The sequence below is a fragment of the Cydia pomonella genome, unplaced genomic scaffold (assembly GCF_033807575.1).
Source record: "Cydia pomonella isolate Wapato2018A unplaced genomic scaffold, ilCydPomo1 PGA_scaffold_29, whole genome shotgun sequence".
Taxonomy (NCBI): domain Eukaryota; kingdom Metazoa; phylum Arthropoda; class Insecta; order Lepidoptera; family Tortricidae; genus Cydia; species Cydia pomonella.
In genome coordinates, this window is record NW_026907864.1 from 50,932 (window position 1) to 73,055 (window position 22,124).

General features: G+C 40.1%; 1 protein-coding gene across 1 annotated transcript; it reads right to left on the minus strand.

Moving 5' to 3' along the window:
* Window positions 1–393: 393 nt before the first annotated feature.
* On the minus strand, window positions 394–7,420 carry LOC133533931 (uncharacterized). The gene is made up of 6 exons (XM_061873020.1): window positions 7,082–7,420; window positions 6,068–6,781; window positions 4,940–5,535; window positions 2,970–3,304; window positions 1,919–2,027; window positions 394–966 (listed from the first exon to the last, which is right to left on the minus strand). The coding sequence occupies exons 1-6, from the start codon at window positions 7,170–7,172 to the stop codon at window positions 538–540; spliced, it is 2,274 nt and encodes a 757-aa protein (XP_061729004.1). The 5' UTR covers window positions 7,173–7,420; the 3' UTR covers window positions 394–537.
* Window positions 7,421–22,124: the final 14,704 nt, after the last annotated feature.

Consider the following 22,124-nt stretch of genomic DNA (forward strand, 5'->3'; position numbering starts at 1 on the left):
TCAATAGCTTAGTGAAGACAAGGGGCGCTGAGGTCAACCCATTTGGCAAACAATTGAACTCATATAAGTGGTCATATCTAAACCTTAAAAATTTTCTATACGATGGATGTATTGGGACCAGAAAGTAGGCGTCCTTTAGGTCAACTGTAGCCATGAAGGCGCCTTTTGATATTAACTTAATAGCTGTGCGAATATCTTCCATTTTGAAATGGTGAGAATAAACAGACTTGTTTAATGTTTTCAAATTCAAGATAAACCTAAATTCACCGTTAGTTTTTGGAGTCAAAAATATAGGTGAAATGAATTGACCAGGGTTATTTTCATTACATTTCGTTATGGCTTCTAAGTCAATTAATTTAGCTATTGCTGTATCCATTTCTCTTTTTGAAAAGGGAGGGTTATTGGGTTCGGTGCTTTGTGAAATCGGCAAGGCAATTGGAATTTTATATCCTTGTACAATAGATAATACCGACGGATCGTCGGTGACTAATAACCAATTATTATAATAATATTGTATGCGCCCGGCATGCGGTACCTCTAACGGCGGCTCCGGTCGTTCGCTTTGCTGCTCGAGTAGTGACGCCCGCGACGCTGGCTCGAAGTCGTCCTCCTCGCCGACGTCGAGGACTGAGGCTCGTAGTATCTGCCCGTCGTCGGTGCTGGTGTTGCTTTCGGCTTGTATTGGCGAGGAGGAGCTCTCGCGTTTCCCGGCTGCGCCGCTTGCTTACGATGCTGGAACGCCGGGTTAAATGTGAAGGATTTTTTAATCTGTTGGCCCGATTTTTCTATATCTTTAGAGTTTTTGATTTTATCGCCCAGTTTTTCACCGAAAAGGTATTCGTCTCTTTTAACCCCTTTTATTGTACTCCAGAACTTCTTATCTAACAACGGAACTAGGAGTTTATTCCTGTTGATTGATTCTTCATAATGAAGGTCTAGCAGGACTTGGGTAACTTCCGAGATTTTCTTTGTAAAAGTATAGGGAACACTTCAATAAAACAACGAGATCGAGCAATGACTGACTGTATATTTTTAGAGACAGGTAGACCTCACAAATGCAAATCCGCTGCATACCCACATACATAATATGACATCTTCCCTTTTCAAAACAAAACAAAAAAAAAATTAGTCGCATTCAGCATGCATATATATATATATATAATTTTTTTTTACATTTTAGATTTCAATTCAATACATTAAAGACTTCTGAAATAAATTTAATTATTTTACAGTGTCTATAACTAATAATAATAGTAGGTAATTGCACAACAATAATGGCACATTGGGTTACAAACTTGATTTTATTTTAATGATATTATAATAAAGAATACATTTTCCCTAGTAAGTACTACCTCACTTCCAATAGACTGACAGGTATATAGCGACAAAATACAATAAATCTCATTCAATATTAACTGCATTGATAACACAATAACTGTGTCACTAGGTATTTAAAATATACAATAATGAACTTCACATATTAAGGATTAATTTTTGTTTTTACACAACAGATTATTCAAAACTCGACCAAGTTGGCAATAAACAAGGTTTACATTGCTATGACCTCAAATTTGACTTGCGTACTTCATAATAAATTATTAATATGTACATATAAAATATAATTGCAGGTTTTGTGTACTACTTGGTAATTAAGTTTTAGTTATAAGTTATAGACTATTACATATGACTAAAATGTCGTTCATGCATAATTTGTTGTATTTATAATAATGACATAGTATAGGTATTCTATTTTGATTATTTTAGTACATATAAGTTATGTACTTAGGATGCGTTTCCATCCTCTGTGGAGCACTGACATGTGTTGTTAGATCCAGTCTCCCCATCTATCTGGAGCCCTCACTATCCTGCCGGAACGAGTAACAATATTATTACCATTATTTGGTACAGTGTTGTTTACAAAGCGCGGGGTGGCGCTTGATGACGGGGACGGCATTACGTCATCTAAATCAAAGAGTAGGTCCAAATCAGGCGCGTCATTTCTGTGCGGCGAGTCTCTTATAATATGCCTACGATTTCTTATTATTTCATTACCATTAAGTAACTTAATTTTATAGCTGCGTGGGCCTATAACTTTTGATATTGTTCCAGATGACCAACCTTTTTTATTTGGATCCAATAATACTTTAACTTTATCCGCTACTGATAAAGTAGGCAAGTTTTTCGCGTTACGATCGTAATATTTTTTCTGTATGTGCTTTTTATTAAGTAACTTGTCTTTTACATAATTTTGAATTTTTGGTTTTAGAAGCTCTGGACACATTGGAATTATACTTCTCATCTTTCTACTTTGAAGTAGTTGAGCTGGCGATGCTAAATCATAAGATAAAGGCGTATTTAAATATTCTAGAAGGCCTAACCTGTAATCAGTGCGATTTTCACTTGTTTTAATTATAATATTTTTCACAGTTTGAACTGTCCGTTCTATCTGACCGTTAGACTGTGCATATCTTGGAGACGACATTTTATGTGTGAATTGCCATTCATCAGCAAACTTTTTGAAACTCAAAGACGTGAACTGTGGTCCCCCATCTGACATCACTACACTAGGTATCCCTTGGCGACAAAATATATCCTTAAGAGATGATATTACGTAATCTGACGTTGTTGACAATAACTTTGTAATTTCTATAAACTTGCTATAATAGTCGACTAACAGTAAATAGTCGACCCCATGTATCTGAAACAAATCCACACCTATCTTCACCCACGGTTCATCTGGAATTTCATGTGGAATCAATTCTTCCTTTTGATTATGTTTCCTATGCGACAGACAGATATTACAATTATTTATTAAATTATCTATGTCATTAGTGATGCACGGCCAAAACATTATTTCTCTCGCTCGTAATTTACATTTTTCCTTGCCCATGTGCCCTATATGTAGTTTTGTTAACATATCCTTTCTTAGGGACCTGGGTATAACTATCCTATCACCTTTCCAAACTAACCCTTGTGCCACAGTTATCTCATCCCTATAAGTCCAATAAGGCCTTAATACGTCTACTAAATCTTTCCTATCATCGGGCCACCCTTTTAAAATACATTTTCTTAACTGCACCAGTTCGTCGTCGGTGTCAGTTTGTTTTTGTAGCGCGACAAACTGGTGGTCGGTGAAGTGGTCGTTGGCGACCCCGGCCAGCGCTCGCTCCACAGCACACACCTCGTCGTGCAGCGCCTCGCGGCCAGCATGCTCGACGCTCGCGCTCGGCTCGTATGCGCGCGACAGCGTATCCGCTATATACAGATGTTTACCCGGCTTATATACCAATTTAAAAGTATAACGCTGCAACCGTAATAACATTCTTTGTAGGCGAGATGGCGAGTCTACTATAGGCTTTTTTATTATACTAATTAATGGTTTGTGATCGGTCTCGATCGTAATATCCGATCTTCCATATATGTACGGATAAAATCGCTCACATGCAAACAAACAAGCATACAACTCCTTTTCAATCTGTGCGTAACGTTGCTCCGTTTTAGTTAACGACTTGGAAGCATAGCATACGGTTAGGTTATTTTGCATCAGACAACAGCCAAGGCCACTTTTACTCGCATCTACTGAGATAGTTATAGGCTGATTCATGCTATAATACTGTAACACTGGTCTCTTCATCAAGCATTCTTTTAGATCACTAAAACATTTACTCTGCGACTCATCCCAATGCCATTCAACTTCCTTTTTTAATATTTCTCTTAATGGTTGAGTCTTATCTGATAAATTTGGTATGAACGTTCCTACGTACGTAATAAGCCCTAAAAATCGTTCAATATCCTTCCTATTTGTAGGTGTAGGCATATTTTTTATTGCTGTTATGTGCGAGTCATCCGGGCTCAGACCGTCCTTTGTTATGCGATGTCCTAAGTACTTTATCTCTTCCAAACCAAACCGACATTTATTTCTATTAAGTTTAAGGTTCACTTTCACACACCTCTCCAACACATTTTTCAACCGCTGATCATGCTCCTCCTTGGTACGGCCATACACCAATAAATCATCTATGTACATACATACCCCTTCAATATCATCAAAATTTTCATATATCTTTTTGTGAAACACTTCAGACGCAGAACAGATTCCATATGGCATTCTTAAAAACTTATACCTTCCAAACGGCGTATTAAATGTACAATACCTACTAGTCTCGTCTAGCCGCACCTGCCAGAAACCTGAGCTCGCGTCAAGGGTACTAAAGTACCGCGCGCCTGACAAATTGGACACAATCTCATCGATGGTGGGAAGCCGAAAGTGTTCTCGCTTTATAGCATTATTTAGCTCTTTAGGATCCAAACAAATACGCAAATCTCCGTTAGATTTTTTAACTACCGTTATACTACTAACCCAGTCCGAAGGACCCTCAACTTTAGCAATTATACCTTGAGCTTCCATCTCTAACAACTTATTTTTGACCGCATCCTTTATCGCAAATGGTAATTTCCTCGGTGCATGAATTACCGGTACCGCATCTGATTTTAATTGAATTTTATACTCGCCAGGAAGACAACCTATGCCATGAAAAACATCACTGAATTTCTTTATAAAATCCGGATCATTATCATTAGACTGCTCCACAGACATAACTCGCCTGACCAAATTTAACTCTTTACACGCATACCGTCCCAGTATCGGCGCAGAATTTAAATCAACAATTTTAAACTCTAATACATATAAATTATTTTTGTATCTGACTCGCAAGAAAATCTTTCCTATGACATTAAGACCAGCACCAGAGTATTCAGTAAGTCTTGTATTTGTTTTTGACAAATCCTTACTCGAAATACCTAATTTTGTCAGATAACGTTTAGGGAGTATGTTAACCTCTGCTCCCGTATCTAATTTAAAACACACAGGTACATTATTTATTTTTAATTCCGTGTTCCACTCCTCACAACAGTCACATCGGTTTTTAATATTATTTACCTGGTCCTCAGACTCTTCCACCATGTACACCCTGCACATCCTGGCAAAATGATTTGGTCTGGAACATTTCATGCAGCTCCTGCCATACGCCGGACAATCGTACTTTTTGTGCACGCCGCCGCACTGACCGCACCGCCCTCCGCGATATGCGTACGGCGCGCGGTGCTGAGCGCCGGCCGGGCCTGCAGCGCCCGGCGCGCCACTGCGCCCCGCGCCATGCGCCCCTCCGCGCCCGCGCCATCCTCGTCCGGAACTCATACCACGACTCGATTTTGCTTCGACTTTCGCACCTGACCGATTCAACTCGTACACTTCTTTGTTAGCTACCGCACACACTTCGTTACCTTTTGTCTCACTAGTACACTCGCGTTTAATGTCCTCCGAATACATTTTCGACACTATAGCAGCCCGACATATTTCTAACGCTTTATTTAGCGTTAGGTCGTCTTCGCGTAACAGTCGCTCTCTAATCGCTGCGCTCACGATTCCACATACGAGTCTATCCTTTATTAATCCGTCGTTTAAGTTACCAAACTCGCACGACTGAGCCAACTTTCTCAACTCAAAGACGTATTGGTCTATGGACTCGTGTTCACCTTGTTGACGAGTAAAAAACCGATGACGCTCGACCGTTACATTTTTTTCGCTTTAAAATGATTATCGACTTGACCTATTAAAGCCGCTAATGTTGTACATTTCGTCGTACTTTGTTCTATTATCTCACGGCACTGTTCTCCTACGACGTGTAAAAAAATGTTCATTTGTATTTCTTCTGTTTTCTTATTAAGTTCGCATGCCTTAACGTATATTTGAAAACCATTCTTCCACTTCTCCCAAGATTCACACAAACTGCCAAACGCCATATTGGTTACATTTTCCTCAAACTTAAACGGCAAAGGGGGAGTAAGAACCGATTCCATCTTGTTTTTTTTTTCCGAATTTTCTTACTATCTTCACTTTCTTGTCTTCTGCTTTTTAAATTATGCACTTTTTATCACTTTAACCGGCTGCGCCATGTAAAAGTATAGGGAACACTTCAATAAAACAACGAGATCGAGCAATGACTGACTGTATATTTTTAGAGACAGGTAGACCTCACAAATGCAAATCCGCTGCATACCCACATACATAATATATCAAGTTTATCCAACTCTGATTTTATAAGATCATTTGCTAAATTGGCAAGTCCAGCGATGCCCCGGCCCAGTTGATTTTGAGCTTTTTCTAAACGTATGTCACGATTTTTTGCTGATTCATTAATTACTGCTGCCACCTCCGGATTTAACTTAGGCGCGCGAGCTAGTAAAAAATTACTAGGCATCAGTATTTTATCCACGAGGGACTGCTTCACGTCCTTGGCCAGCCCGTCCGTTAATATTTTCCCCCAGCGTTCAGAGAGCTCATCAGGAATACACTCACCGAGTGGTTCATCTAGCTTTTTTGCCTCTCCCAGTAGACATAAGATCTCTTGCGGGAGTGTGGTTGTAGATTTATCTATTTCTGTGGGTAGTACAGACTGAGCGGGGTTAGTTTGAACCGAGGCGGCATGGTCCGGCGCTGGTACGGTAGGTATTAGCGGCAAAGATGGCGCTGGCGCTGGCGCCGCTGCGATCCGAGGCAAGGGGCTCGCTATAGGGCTGTTCACCACTGGTTGCACCTGAGATGCCAAGCTGCGAGTACTGTCATGAATCTCATCATCCATGAAGGCTTCTTCACGAAGCATCCAGTCTTCGCCATACTCGCTATTTCTGCCCTCAACATCTTCGACATCTGGAGATTGTCTATCATAGTAAGAGTTTTGTGATGAGCCTGACGTCGAGCAGTCAGATCTTCGATCCAAATCTAAAATAATAATAATACATTGTTACTTTCAGGACGATATCACGGTATCATCACTTTAAGAAAGTACATACAATAATTGGCCCAGGGCAATATCTCGTACTACCACATTAAGGAGCACAATAGTTATTGTTTCAGGGCAATATCTCGTATTACCACGTCAAGAAACAACTAATTATTAACTGTCAGGATAACATCTCGTGTTACCACCTCAAGACAATACTTAATTTACGAAACGTATTCACAGGAAAAGTAACAAAATCAAGAAATCAATAAAATTGTTAAAATAACGGGTAGTTTTACCTTTGCGCCTATTGTATCGCAATTTATCCTCCAAACGTTGAATCTTGCGACGAATATCCTTATCATTATGTTTATGTTTACGTTTTCCCATGTCTCGTACGGTTTTTAATGTGTAGTTATAATTCACTATCAGATATACCAGGATACGATGTTGACGATGCTGCACACGAAAAACGAATGAACAAGATTGGTTGCGACTGACCGGTCGGTGAATGGATGAGTGATCGAAAGGTCATAATGTCTTCTTTTTTAATTTCTAAAACTGTGTGACGATGCAGTATGTCGAAAAACGGACTACATGGTAATTAAATCTGGAGGATGCAATATTGAAGTAAAAATACAGCAAAAGATGCTTGGGAAAAACTTAGCTCCGTTTTCGAAGACAAAGGTTTATTTAGGCGTGTGAGCTTACTTCGCCGATTGCATCGAATAGAACTGGGACAGTGTGCAAGCATGACAGCTTATATTGATAATATATTCACATTAGTTTCCCAATTGGCAGATATTGGCAAAACAATTGAAGATGGAGAAATAGCGGAGATTCTCCTCGCAGGGCTCCCGCAAGATTATGACACTTTAGTTTCAGCTTTGGGAACTGCTTCAATCTCACATTCTTTGACATCCGAGTTAGTTCGAGCCAGGCTGCTTCAAGAAGATTTCCGGAGAGTTAGCACAGATACTAATGGGAATAGCGCATTTGCTGTTAGCAATAGTAGTTATAAAAAGAAGATTGTCTGTCACTATTGCCACAAACCAGGACACATTAAGTCAAAATGCTTCAAACTCAAAAGACAGAACAAGAAGGAAAACCATAAAGAAGAAAAGACTCTAGTTGTTTCTTCGTTCATGGCTTCAGCGGAAGAACCTGTTGTGGACTTTATTGTGGATAGTGGAACGACATCTCATATGGTTAATAATTGTGATATTTTTGATAATTTAAAGAACTCTAAAATAAACATTAACTGTGCTGACAAATCTTCCAAATTAGAAAGCTGTGGTGTCGGGGTTCATGTAAGCATTGATGATTCTATTAGAGTTATTAGGAATGTGATGTATGTGCCTCATCTGTCTGAAAATTTGCTGTCCGTAAGTAAGATGTGTGAAAAGGGTTTGGTAGTGGTTTTTAAAAATGATGGCTGTTTTATTTATGAAAAATGTACTTTAGAGGGCAAACCTGTTATGTCAGCTGATTTATGTAAGGGTGTGTACCGATTGCGAGGTATTTATGCAAAGGAGCAGTCGATGGCTACTCTGCATCAAGTGCAGGGATCACAGACTGCAAAGTTAGCTGTGTCAGATGCAAAGAAAGCATCGCTATGGCATTCAAGATTGGGTCATCTTGGTTTGAATGGAATGCGAATGGTGAGAGAGAGTGCTGCACGTGGTGTCTCTTTTCAGATGGGCGATGACAGCATACAGCAGTGCGTCGCGTGTCTTAAGGGGAAGCCAGTGGCCAAGGCTTACCCTAAGGATGGCGCTAGGCGTGCTAGCAAGCTTCTCGAACTGGTGCATTCAGACGTCTGTGGCCCGATGAGTGACGACAGCTGGGGTGGTGCGCGTTACCTCTTGACCCTTACTGATGACTACTCAAGAAAGACCTTTGGATATTTAATGAAAAAGAAGTCTGAGGTAATGTCTTGCTTTGTTAATTTTAAGAATGTAGTCGAAAAGCAGACTGGTTTGCAGATTAAATGTCTACGCTCTGATAATGGTGGTGAGTACTGCAATGAAACTTTCAAGGAGTTTTTAGCAAAGGCGGGCATACTACACCAACTGACAGTACCTTACTGTGCTCCCCAGAATGGTGTATCTGAACGCCAGAATAGGGTGATTTTGGAGAAGGCTAGGTGCATGCTTCTACAGGCAGGTCTCTGCAATCGATTTTGGGGCGAGGCTGTTATGACAGCAATTTACCTCAAGAATCGCAGCCCTACCAGGGCGTTGGCAGGACAGTTGCCGGAGGAGGTCTGGTCCGGACACAGTGTTGATCTTGGACACCTTCGAGTGTTTGGTTGCATAGCATTTTCTTTGTTGCCGGAGCCTACTCGCACTAGTAAGTTGTCAGCTAAGTCAAAAATGTGTATTTTTGTTGGCTATTCAGAGACTACAAAGGGATACAGACTTATTGAGCCATCAAATCCCACTAAGGCTATTTTGTCAAGGAATGTAGACTTTTTAGAAGATAAATTTTATAGGAATTTTAAAAATGAACTAAATAATAATAATTTTATTGATCACTTGATAATTCCTTGTGTGCAATATTTTAATGAATTGAATGGAACTAATAATGATATATGCAATAAGGAAATAAATATTGAACAAAGTGCAAATAATGATTTAGAGTCTAGTCAATCAAATGAAAATTCTAGTCAAAATGTAAATGAATTGTCTGATTCAAATGATGATGAGCAGAACAATACTTATAATTTTTCGTATGAATTTACAGATGCTGAGTCTGGCAAAAACGACAACGGTGAGGAAGAATCCTCTGCCGAGCAGTGGTCACCTGATGCGGAGCTGCTTTCGGAGCCAATGCCCGCAGGAAACACTGCAGTTCGAGGGGAAGGCGCGACTAGTTCAGGGGAACCTGTAACTGTCAGCAGCCGCCCTGTTCGAGCCACTCGTGGTAAACCACCGACTAGGTATGGTGACTATGAATTGGGTATGTTTGCCAGCTCTATATTAGATGAACCTCAAACATATGAAGAGGCGGTAGCATCATGTAACTCTTATGAATGGAAAAAGTCAATGGAAATTGAATATAATTCATTAATTGAGAACAATGTGTGGCAGTTGGTTGATAGACCCACTAACACAAATGTCATTAAATGCAAGTGGGTTTATAAACTTAAACATGACACATCGGGTAATTTTGATAGATATAAAGCTCGCTTAGTTGCTCGCGGCTTTACACAAAAAGAAGGTATAGATTATATAGATACATTCTCTCCTGTCGTGCGTCATTCAACGATGCGTATTCTATTCTCATTGGCTAATGAATATGATATGTCCATAGAGCATATTGATGTCACCACGGCATTTCTGAACGGCGACTTGAATGAGAGGATCTATATGGAGCAACCAAAAGGTTTTGTGACTGATGAACGAAAGGTTTGTTTATTGCGAAAGAGCATTTATGGCCTAAAACAAGCCAGTCGCATGTGGAACCTGAAAGTTCATGATTTGCTCTCTAAAAATGGTTATATACAGAGCAAAAATGAACCTTGTGTTTACATACGTAAGCGTGATGATGATCTTACCATTATAGCTCTCTATGTGGATGATTTTTACATTTTTTCTACATGTAATACAAAGGGTTTATATAATTTGTTGCAGCAAAATTTTAATGTAAAGCATTTAGGTTCATTAACAAGCTGCTTGGGAATGCGAGTCACTAGAGATAAAAATGTATTAATATTAGATCAAAAGGAATATATTCGCAAATTGCTTAAGAAATTTAATATGTCACAATGTAAAACTGTTTCCACTCCTTTAGTACCGAACTGTAAATTAAAGTCAGACACGGAACCACTAGATGATGATGTTTATAAATACAGGCAACTGGTCGGCTGCCTTATGTATCTTTCTGTGTGTACAAGGCCTGATATTACATTTAGCTGTAGTCAGCTAAGTCAATTTTTATGTAACTTTGATAAAAGTCAATGGGTGGCTGCAAAACGTGTTCTAAGATATTTAGCGGGAACTATAGATGTAGGTCTATGTTTCTATAAAAGTAAGAGCTTAAATATAACAGCCTATACTGACGCTGACTGGGCTAACGACTTATGTGATAGAAAATCATATACAGGCTTTGTAGTAAAGTTAGGCACAAACTGTGTGAGCTGGGAATCGCGAAAGCAGCGTTGTGTGGCCTTAAGCAGTACAGAGGCTGAATATTTAGCGATTAGTGATGTAGCGAAAGAGTTGTGTTTTATTAAGAATTTCCTGTGTGAAATTATTGATAAACATTATAATCCAGTTATCTTTAATGATAACCAAAGCGCTCAAAAATTGTTATTGGCAAAGGAGTATTCACACAAACGCACTAAACATATAGACATTAGATATCATTTTGTAAAAGATCTGATTCAACAGCATTGTATAAGTGTAAAGTATCTGCCTACAAATAACATGACAGCCGACATATTCACCAAACCATTATGTACAACGAAACATTACACTTTTATGAAGGATTTAAATTTAAATGATAAACATGACTTATTATGACTTTGATATTTTATTGGAATGGTAATGTTAAGTGGTTAGTTTGCCTGCAAATATTATTTAATTTCTGTGTTATATTTGACATGCAGAATGTTGTGAATTTATGAATACATACATATTGTGTTAGATATATGTATGGTAGAATTTTATTGGGATATAAGTTCATGTGTATGTTTTAAGACATAGTTATTTTGTCTATATGTTGCTATTGTTGAGAATAAGGGGAAGTGTTGGAAATTGTATTCTCAACACTGGCAACACCTGTGTTCATTCTGTCACTTCTCTTCCTTGATGGCTTACCATGATGGCCGCTGTATGTGAGTTATGTTAAACTAATTTAATATTATAATGAATAGTAGAATTGTGTTATCGTGTCTCCTGCTGTTACCCGCCTGACAAACATGAAGTGGATGTATTGTATATAATACAGATTGCTTCATCTGCACTATGTGAGTTTTATTTAAGAAGCCAACCTCCTAGCTAGCCACTAACACGCCGTATTTCACAGCGCCGATCTCTCCTACAGTTATGACATATGGTGGCAGCACTGTCGCGTTTTCTTACTGTGTGTATCTATGGTGGCGGGTTAAGTTAACTGCAGTGAATATAAAGTAAAATACATTTATATTTGTGAAAAGAATCACTTGTTTTACTTAATTATAAAATGTGCTTTTGAGCAGACATCAAGTAAATTTTTTTAAAGTAAATTTTAATGTTTTGTAATACTAATGATTATTGATTAATAATGTGCACGTCAGCGACACGCAGTATTAAGGCATTTTAATACCATATTTATTGGTATAGTGTTGTCAAATGTTTTAAATAAATTTAGGCATATTACTTAACATCAGAAAAATGTAGTTTAAAAAGTTAATTAAAATCCAAATTATGATATAATTATATTAGATGCCATTATTTATTTTAAGATATTAATGATCAGATCATCACAAGTGGTTTATAGCGTTTTGTAACATGCAAAAACATTTCATTGGTACAGAACTACAGACAAGTTCACAAAAATCTTTACAAGCCAAGAATCCAAAAATAATGTTGACTTAATATATTTTTTAAATGTTGGCTTGTAAATATATTTTTGAAACTTTTAACATTCCATGTTTCTTTACTTTTATACAATGTGTATGTAGCTGGAATGAAAGAATTTGTACATTAACCCCTCAACCCCCAAGAGTTCACATGTGAACTTTTTCTAAAAAAATATTGCACACCTGATTCTCACAGATCCTGGTGTTTTTGGGTTCTTTCAAATCAGAATCACTAGCATATTCAATCTTGATGTAAAAAAATGTCCCACAAATTTTAGTTTTCACTATGTCACACTGAAAAGTTTTTTCACACTATGTGACATAATGTAATTGAACAAACTTAAAAAAAAAAATGGTTGGATAGAGAACGCTAACGATTCTGAGTAGAATGAGCCCAAAGTCCAGATTTGTAAAAGTCCGGTTTTCATTATTAATTTTAGAAAACGCCCAAAGTTTTAAATTTAGAACTTCTAGAAATTTTTATTTCTGTTGCTGACCAGATATTAAGTTGGTGGGAAGCATGGGCTTTATAACCTGTATATTTCCATACTAGAATTTCACAGACTTCTTGATAAGTATTTTACTTATTGGACTGATGCCTGTTGTAATGATGTAGTTAAGATCAAAAATCATAATCTCAGTTCGCATTTAAAAAGGTGCTTTGGGGTATCTTTTAGTGTTTGTCATAATTAGCACATACTCAAAGTTATCCCAATGCACCTTACTACCTTTCTTTACGCTTAAATTAAGGAAAGGCAAATCAAGTGCTTACTTAGATCGAAGAGACTTTGAAATAGGGGTGTATTGTCAAAGAAAACATTGTAGTGACATTAATTTATTTTATTTTGTTTTGTTAGGGAAACTTACAGCTTAAGTTACAATAATTATTATGCTTATAATTATGTTGCTTGACAGTGAGACTGGGTTTAACCATTAAACGAGAAGAACAAAAGAGAAATAAATACAATGGAATTGCATATATAAGTGTGGGAGAAATCTTAGTTTACATATTGAACTAAAGCTATCACAGAACAGATCGATGTGATCATGATGTTTGCAAAGCTGATTAAAGGACTTAGCAGCTCTTAGAAAAAATGAGTTTTTCCTATAATTAGTATGAATGAAGGGAATATGGAACATCCGTTTGGTGCGAGAGGATAGGCGTGAATTTACTGCCATCTTTTGACACATAATTAAAACTTTTAGAATGCCATTTGACTTTGATCCTTATTATTTCACTGATATGTGTTAAATTTGTTAAATATCAAAAAGTAGTGGCATCTTACTGGGCATAACGCAAAGGTTAAGGCACCATCGCTCGAAACGATGCCACCATACCTTTGGCCTTTGATCTATTAGATGGCGCCACTTTTTGATATTTAACAAATTAAACACATATGTTAACGGCACCAATCATGGGACATTTAAGAGAAATTTTGGAGTAAGTTTGATATTTCACCGACATCTGCAAAATTTGTACCACTTTATACTTTAAGAGTTGAATGTTCAATTCGTCCTTTATGTTTTCTATGTATTTAATGAAAGCTACTGCAATTGGTTTCAATATTATTAACCAATTAAAACTGGTGCCATTAATTTTCAAACTAACAAATATTAAATTAAACTTAAGCAGCTCTATGGCTCTTGTTTATGGTAAAATGTTGCCAGCGATTAAAAACTGATGGTAATTACTTGTTTCATAGGATTTGTCTATACCAATTCCATTACTGATGCCTGTTCCATTATAGGGGTGTTTACTATATCAGTGAAAGGATATGAAATAAATTTAAGTGGCATTCTAAAAGTTTTAATCATGTGTCTAAAGATGGCAGTAAATTAACTGTGGCTACAAAGTTTTCTTTGACAATCCACCTCTATTTCAAATTCTCTTTGTCAGTAGGTATAGTAATAGCAGTAACAAAGTTAGTTACACAGATATACCAAGTCCACCACCATATAATATACTGACAGATTTTAATAACCCATTCCCGTGGTCATAAGGAACAAAATCTAGACACGCGGTAGCGTGTCCAGCCAAGTTCAAAGAAAAAGAAACTGGCGACGCAACCGTGTGTAATATTACATGAACCATTTTGTACCGTTCGATGAGAGTTGTGGGAGAATTAAAACTGCAGCGTTCATGCAGATAGGTAGTGCAAGACAATTTATTAAAGTAAACAACTATACTCGATGACATTTATTCACTCGCCTCACTGTGACATCCCTCAAAAATCCTTTCAAAATGAAACAATGAATTAGATTTACCGAAAGAGGGAGTGAGACAGACACGCGCCGTGCTTCAATAACACCTCATCGAAAATACGTTAAAAATGAAACACGAAAGAAAACAAGCGTAAGCGTCCGCAAGCTTACATACATATTACGTCATTTTGATCCTAGCATTGCTAAGTTACTTGTCAAAAGCGAAAAATCTAAGTCATCAAAGAACCTACCGAAGAAAGTTTTTTCTCTCTGTCGCACTTGTAATTTCATACGTAAGTGCGACAGCAAAGCAAAACTTCGTGGTTCGCGGTAGGCCTCCATATTTGTTAGCTATTATTGTACTAACGCGCATACCAGTATAACCTGACCTCAAGACTCATATTGCTGGTGTCATGTATAATCTGAATCAATTAGACTGGACAGTGAAATGGTTACTTGATAAGCGATTGAAATGCCAACCAAGTCTCACTGGGCATTTACGAAGCTAGCTTAGTTAGAAACAGTTATCGTTTAAGAGACCAAAATATTATTTAAATTATTGAAATATAATATAGTGGCGTACACAAAATATGATATTTTACATTAGTTTATTAATAAAAAAGTAAATATAATTTGTATAGGTGAAATAAACATGTACATTTTAACGATTTGAATTTGTAATACTTTTTGTTAACGTGCTTCGTATAGTATTTCGATCATTTATGATTTTGACATATTTATAGTACGAGAAACTCGAAAAAGTTGTTCGTAATCTTTAGTTGTGTTTTATAAATAGTGATCAGTGACCATTCTTATAATTATACCAAAATAACAATATATTAACATTGTTTTCGCGATAAAATATACCTGTGGGTCTTTCTTTGTGTCTTTTGCATACAAAAATCAAGTGTATATTACACGCCGGTGGCATTACCGCGCGAACGTTATTGAGGCTTTCGTTTGTTATCATATTACAATGCTATTATTACTGATAAATTATGAGGTGGTAAGTTAGTAATTTCTATATAATAATGGTACAAAAAATATTGGATTTGTTCTCCTTAGTTTGTTAATTGTTTGTCTGGCAGTTTATGGTTAGTATTTATTTCAATATATGAATGTTAAACTTAAAATGATATCAAGTAGCAAGGATTGATACTGAACAATCTAACAATAAAAATAATAAACTGCTAAATTAGAACAAGTTTCATAAAAGCATCATATTAAGTTGCAATAGGATGTATGTACTTTAACTCCTTAGTTTGATTCTTAAATGTATGTCTTCTGTTGTTAAAAGTTCTGTTTTAAACCTCCAGAATTGCACTCCAAGTAAATATTTAAAAGGAAGTTTAGCAATGCCTAAATATGTATTTACATTAAATATGGTTTGCTGCCGTTGGAGTTGATGGAATAGTCGATGCTGCAAAAGTGCTAGTACCTCTCCTCATTTGAAGTAAGACATTGTAACACCTCATTTTAGAGAATGAGGTACTCATACAAACTCATTTTAAATTGATGTCCTACCCATCACTACCCGTAACGCCATCTGTTCGCGGTAATGAGTTTTAATACATAAGATAGATAGGTTCACATGCAAAATTAGGACTTTATAATTATAGTGAATACATAGTAGATGGCGTAAACAACTAAAAGCATTAATTAACTTGAACATACTCCCCCGGAAAGGACGGAGTCCTTTACACAAGGTAAAACACATAATTTAGTTATAGATCTTTGAATAACACCAGAAATTGTCCGTATTTCATATGTCCGAGTTAAGCCATCAGGTCCTGGATGCTTCCCTATAACACGGCCCATTGGCCAGCTTCCAGGCGGGAGTCGTTGATCTTTGACCAATACCAGATCGCCTATGTCCAGATCTTTGGTTACGCGGTTCCATTTAGGACGTTGCTGAAGACGGGTTAAGAACTCCTTCTGCCATTATAATAATAATAATAAATAATAAAAATGTTTATTGAGTTAGCACAAACAAACGTGATTTTGACTGGGCTGGTGCCTCTTTTTAAGCGTACATGACACTTGTGTCAAGAGACACCGCTCTCCCGTAGGTGGTAACAGAATTTTTACATATAGGTACAATAGCTAGGCTTAAGACTTAAAACGAACATTTTTTTTTTGCCATTGTCTCCAAAAATCTTGCAACATCTTTTGCGTAAGCTGCCATCTAGATAGCTGGTGAATCTTAGAGTCCGTATAGTCATCATCAGGGATACTAACAATCTGTTCAGTGGTCAGAAAATGACCTGGGGTTAATGGTTGTAATGAGTCCGGATCGTCATTGAGAGGGTATAAAGGCCGAGAATTGAGGCATCCTTCAATCTGGGCGAGTAACGTCGTCAATTCTTCAAAGGTGAGCGTTGAGTTTCCTATTACCCTTTTCATATGGTATTTGATTGATTTTACGCCGGCCTCCCATATACCACCAAAATTAGGAGCTGCAGGAGGGATATATTTCCATGTAATCCTCATATTATCTAACTGGGCTGCAAACTCATCTGGGATTCTTGCTTGACCTTGACGCCACATGGCTATCAAGTCCTTCTTGGCTCCAATGAAATTTGTGCCATGGTCGCTCCACATCTCTGCGCATCGTCCTCGTCTAGATACGAATCGCCTTAAAGCCGCTAGAAATGCCTGTGTACTTAAACTACTCACGAGTTCGATGTGAAACGCTCTGGTCACCATGCAGACAAAAAGAGATATGTACGCCTTAGTGGATTTTGCTCCACGGCCTTTGCTCATCCGCACATTTATAGGTCCTGCAAAATCTACTCCGCTGATCAGAAAAGGCTTTGCTGGTTTTACTCTTATAGCAGGTAGATCTCCCATTAGCTGATTGCTAGTTTCTCCTCTCTGCCGGATACAAACGATGCAGTTGCGTACATATTTCTTTATTTTATTAGTCATGTTGATTAGCCAGTATTTGGATCGAAGATACATCACCATCAACTGTGGACCGCCATGAAGAGTGCTGCTGTGTGCTTCTGCTAGAAGAAGAGGTAACAGAGCATTGTCCTTCGTGATTATAATGGGGTGCTTCTGTTGGGCTTCTAAATCAGCATGGCGAAGTCGGCCGCCTACTCTCAACACACCCTTTGGATCTAAAAAGGGGGCGAGTGACAACAAACGACTTTTTCTTTTCAGCTGTTTCTTACTCTTTAAATCATCAATTTCTTCTTGAAATTCGATTTCCTGGGTTCGTCTTAAGCAAATGGTAAGTGCTTCATCTCTCTCTTTAGTCGTCAGGTAAGTTGGTAAGTGATCTTTATTTTCTCTCTTTCTTTTCAGATGCAGCATCCATCTTCGACAGTATGCGATTATTCTCACCAGTTTCCCGAGCGACGAGTATTTAGCAATCAAGGTAAGTATTAAATCCTCTTCCTTTTCTTTAGTTGTAGTAACCAAATGTTTTAATAACTTTTCTGCATTCTAAGTCTGTTTCAGGTACTACTGTTCCCGGCAGTTCAAGGGCTGGCTCTTTGAGAAACGCCGGTCCATCCCACCAGAGTGTATTTTCCAAGAGCTTTTTTGGCATAACTCCTCGTGAGGCTGGGTCTGCAGGATTGTGTTTAGTATTGACGTAATACCACCCGTTTATCTCATTCATTTTGTTAATTTCAGTGACTCGATTTTTTACAAAAGGAGTCCATCGACCTGGGTCTCCTTTTATCCATGACAGAACAACTTGTGAGTCCGACCAGGCAAATACTTGATGTTTTTGAACTTTTAATATGCTTACAACGTGTTTCAGGAGTCTACACAGCAGAACAGCTGCGCACATCTCTAATCTTGGCATGGATATTTGCTTCAAAGGGGCTGTTTTCGTTTTAGCCGTGAGTAGAGATACTTGTACTTGCCCGTCTGTGTCGATGGCTCGGATGTATATTACTGCTGCGTAAGCGCTCATCGAGGCATCAGAAAATCCATGAACCTCAATCGAACTTCTGTCTGCATTTGTGTGTACCCAGCGATTTATCTTTACTTCTGTCAGTGCAGGAATCTCATTTCTAAACTTCATCCACTCTTCCTTCACTTCAGCTGCGAGTTCTTCATCCCAACTAACACCTAATTGCCATAATTTCTGCATGAATGTTTTAGCGATGACTACTGCAGGCGCCAGCCAACCCATCGGATCAAATAATGATGCTATATCTGCTAAAACATTCCGCTTCGTGGCTGGTTGTTCAGGTAAGTCTTTCAAATTATTCGTAATTTGCAATTTGTCTTCTTTAGTGTTCCAAATTATACCCAAAGTCTTAATACTGTCTCTTCCATCTACTTCTCTTTGGGCCTTTGGAGATCGTTTTACAGGTTCAATCTCTTGCATGAAGGCTTCACTATTTGAACTCCACTTTTGAAGTTCAAACCCACCCTTTTTGAGAATTGCTGTAATTTCTTTCTGATTTCTTTTAGCTTGCTCTTCTGTTTCATGCCCCGACAGAACGTCGTCCATGTAGAAATCTTCCAATATGATACGCTGTGCTTCAGGATACTCTTGACCCTCATCTATCGCAACTTGACGTAAGGTTTTGATGGCCAAGTAGGGAGCGCAAGAGGTCCCGAAGGTAACGGTAAGTAATTTGTAATCTTCTATCGGTTTTTTAGTATCGGTTCTCCAAACGATGCTTTGATAATTTGTATCTGCCTCATCAACTTCAATCTGCCGATACATTTTAATGGGGTGCGTCCTATAATATATACGCACTTTTGGAATAATTTCAGTTTACAAACGTTAAAAATGTATACTAATCTTATGTATAATAAAGTAAACGTATACTTTCAATTAGTATAACATAAAAATAATATAACATACGACATACATATGGCTGTTTGGTATAATATACATATAAGTTAAGCTCATTTCATATAACTGTCATAATATATACATATTAAAATATAAATATCATCTTATATAATTAAGTAGTAAAATTAGTAGGATGACCTAGAATTTCAAACCTCATAGAACACACTACTAGAAAAAAAACTGCTAAAAGTGGGTTAGGTTAGGTTAGAACTGTGACCCCTTCGATTGCTGTCACCCCTTCGATTGCTGTCACCCCTTCGATTGCTGTCACCCCTTCGATTGCTGTCACCTTGCCGTGGTGAAGGGGCTTGCGTGCTCCAACGACCCTCAGGGCTATGCCGGATAGGGCCTCCCAAGCCGGACAGGCCTGAGGAGAGGGGCCAGACTAAGAGCAGCACACGGGGGGCGGCTCCGCGTGTCCCTCTGAAACCAGCAGAGGGCACAGTGCGAGACGCCAGGTCCCACTGGGACGGAGTTGGCGCTCATAATCAAGAGATGCCATATGTGGCTTAGTCCACCTGGCGCGATGTTGTGGCTACGGCCACCGTCGGGCAACTCGTAACCCGCACTGAGCGGACCGAGGACCTTTCTCACTGAGAGGAGGGTCACGTGGAGTTAACCACTATAAAAAACCCCAATCCTAAGGTGTGGCTGGCGTGCCGATGGGATGCATGGCTGGGGGGAGCCCAGTCCCAAACGTCAGAAGGGGAGCATACCCCTTTAAAAATAGCAAACAAAATGAGTGGCCAGAAATGGAAGAAACTACCCCAGGAGGTTCCAATCCTCTGTGTCACCACAGAACGGGCAAGTGCCCGCGCTGTGGTGACATGCCGCCCACCGTATTCTGGGGGGGCACACCACTCTAGGACGGACTCAAACGACCATGGCAAATGTTTACTGGACATCGATGCATACGGATTGGTTTTAAGATTGCGCGGAGGAGGGGACGAGGATGATGCGACAACATCTCCAAACCCCCCACCGGTGGAATTCCGCCCTGTCCGGGACAACCGAGGGCGTTTCATAAGCCATGCCGTCCCCGATGGCGAGGACGGAGAGGAGCTGGCACCCGTGGTACCGCAAGAATACGTGCGGACTCCCACACCGATACCCACGAGGGTGTTCTGTGGGAGGAGAGCTCGTGCCGCGGAGGTCATCCTCTCACCTGGGAGGGAGGAGTTCTTCTCCCCCACAAGGGTGGACAGCCGTGACCTGCCCAGTGGGGGAGAATTCTTCTCCCCCCGAGAGTCGGACGTCGACATCGGTGATACCGAGGCCCCAGCGGAGACGAGCGCCCCAAAGGTGTACGCAGAGAAGCCTGTTGCGGCACCAGTGCGAGAGTGTCGCGTGTCACTGGAGCGCATCGACATAGCAAATGCGAGTCCCCACGCAACCACGGCAGTCGGACCCACTCGTTTGCTGGAGTCTGACTCTTCTGTGGTTAGCATAGAAACGGGAACACCTAAAGGAGGCCACCCCGCCGGTAAGTACTGGCGCAAAAGGGGGAAAAAACGAGCGGCTGGCGAGAGGACCCCAAGCTCCGAGAGCGATCGCGACTCCCACAACGGGTCTAGCACACCCACGCGACTCGGAGCTAGGAAATTCCTGAAGGCTGAGCTCCGGGCTGAAAGAGCGCAAGCCAAGCAGCTCGAGTCGGAGAAGGCGTTGGTGTCCTTCCTTGCGTCATCCGAAGAGGCGGCGAAGGAGAGAGCTGACCGCCGTGAAAGTAGGCAGCTGCCTAGCCACGGCCAGGAGGCACTAACAATGGTGGCGACCGAATCAAAGGTCAAGGATGCTCTGAGTGCAGTGAAACACGTGATCGCTACGTCAGGTCATCTGAAGGGCACGCACCAAAAGCTCCTTAATCAGTCTGTAGCGACCATCACTGACGCCTTCGAAGTGCTGAGAACACGCACTGCGACGGAAGAGGTTTCGCGCTTGGAGGCGGCAAACGCACAGCTTACTTGCCAGCTGGCGGAGCTGCGTAGGCAGGTGCAAGAAATACGCAGCCAGCCAGCCATGGCCGCCGAGCCGGAAATTAAGCGGATCGTGGCAGAAGCACTGCGTACGAGCCAGGCTCAATTCGGGGACATGCTCGACGCTCGACTGGCAGGCATCGAAAGTCGCCTCCTTCCAGAGTCAAGGATGCGACAACCACTGGCCTCTGACCGGTGGGCTGAACAGACACCTACCGGAACGAGTGGCCAAAACTCGAGTTCCACGCCTGTCCCACTAGGTCCAGCGACGGCAAAGGAGACGAAACTGGGAACTGAGTCTCAGGCCGCCCACCCTGAAGGAAAACGGAGCGCCAAAACCAAAAATAAGCGCAAGAAAGTAAGCCTGGCTGCTAAGGAGGCAGCAAAAAAAATACCACAGGCTCCTACTGCATCCACCGCGCCTACTCCCCCTCCTCTGCAGGATGGATGGAAGAAGGCGACAGGGAGAAGGGGCAAAAAGACGACCGGTGGTCAAGCAGCTGACGCTCCCAAAGCTTCACGGAAGCCTAAACCAGCCGCGACTAAGAAAAGTGAGACGCAAGGTCCAGTGCCAGCGCGACCGAAGGGTCAAGCAGCGCGCAAGCGCAAGCTACGGCCACCTCGCTCCACAGCCGTTGTCATATCCTTGCAGCCTAAGGCTGAGGAGAAGGGTATAACCTATAAGAGCCTGATCGCAGAGGCAAAAGAAAAGGTGAACCTTGCTGAGCTAGAGATCCAGTCAGTCCGGTTCAAGGTGGCGGCCACCGGGGCCC

Excerpts from the sequence above, each read along its gene's own strand:
- LOC133533931 (XM_061873020.1), bottom strand. The coding sequence starts at position 7,172 with ATGGGAAAACGTAAACATAAACATAATGATAAGGATATTCGTCGCAAG. Across the intron at positions 5,536-6,067 it reads GGATAAACTTGATATATTAT|GTGAACACGAGTCCATAGAC; the intron begins GTATGTGGGTAT and ends CTCGTCAACAAG. Across the intron at positions 967-1,918 it reads CAAGCGCCACCCCGCGCTTT|AAAATCTCGGAAGTTACCCA; the intron begins GTAAACAACACT and ends ACTTTTACAAAG.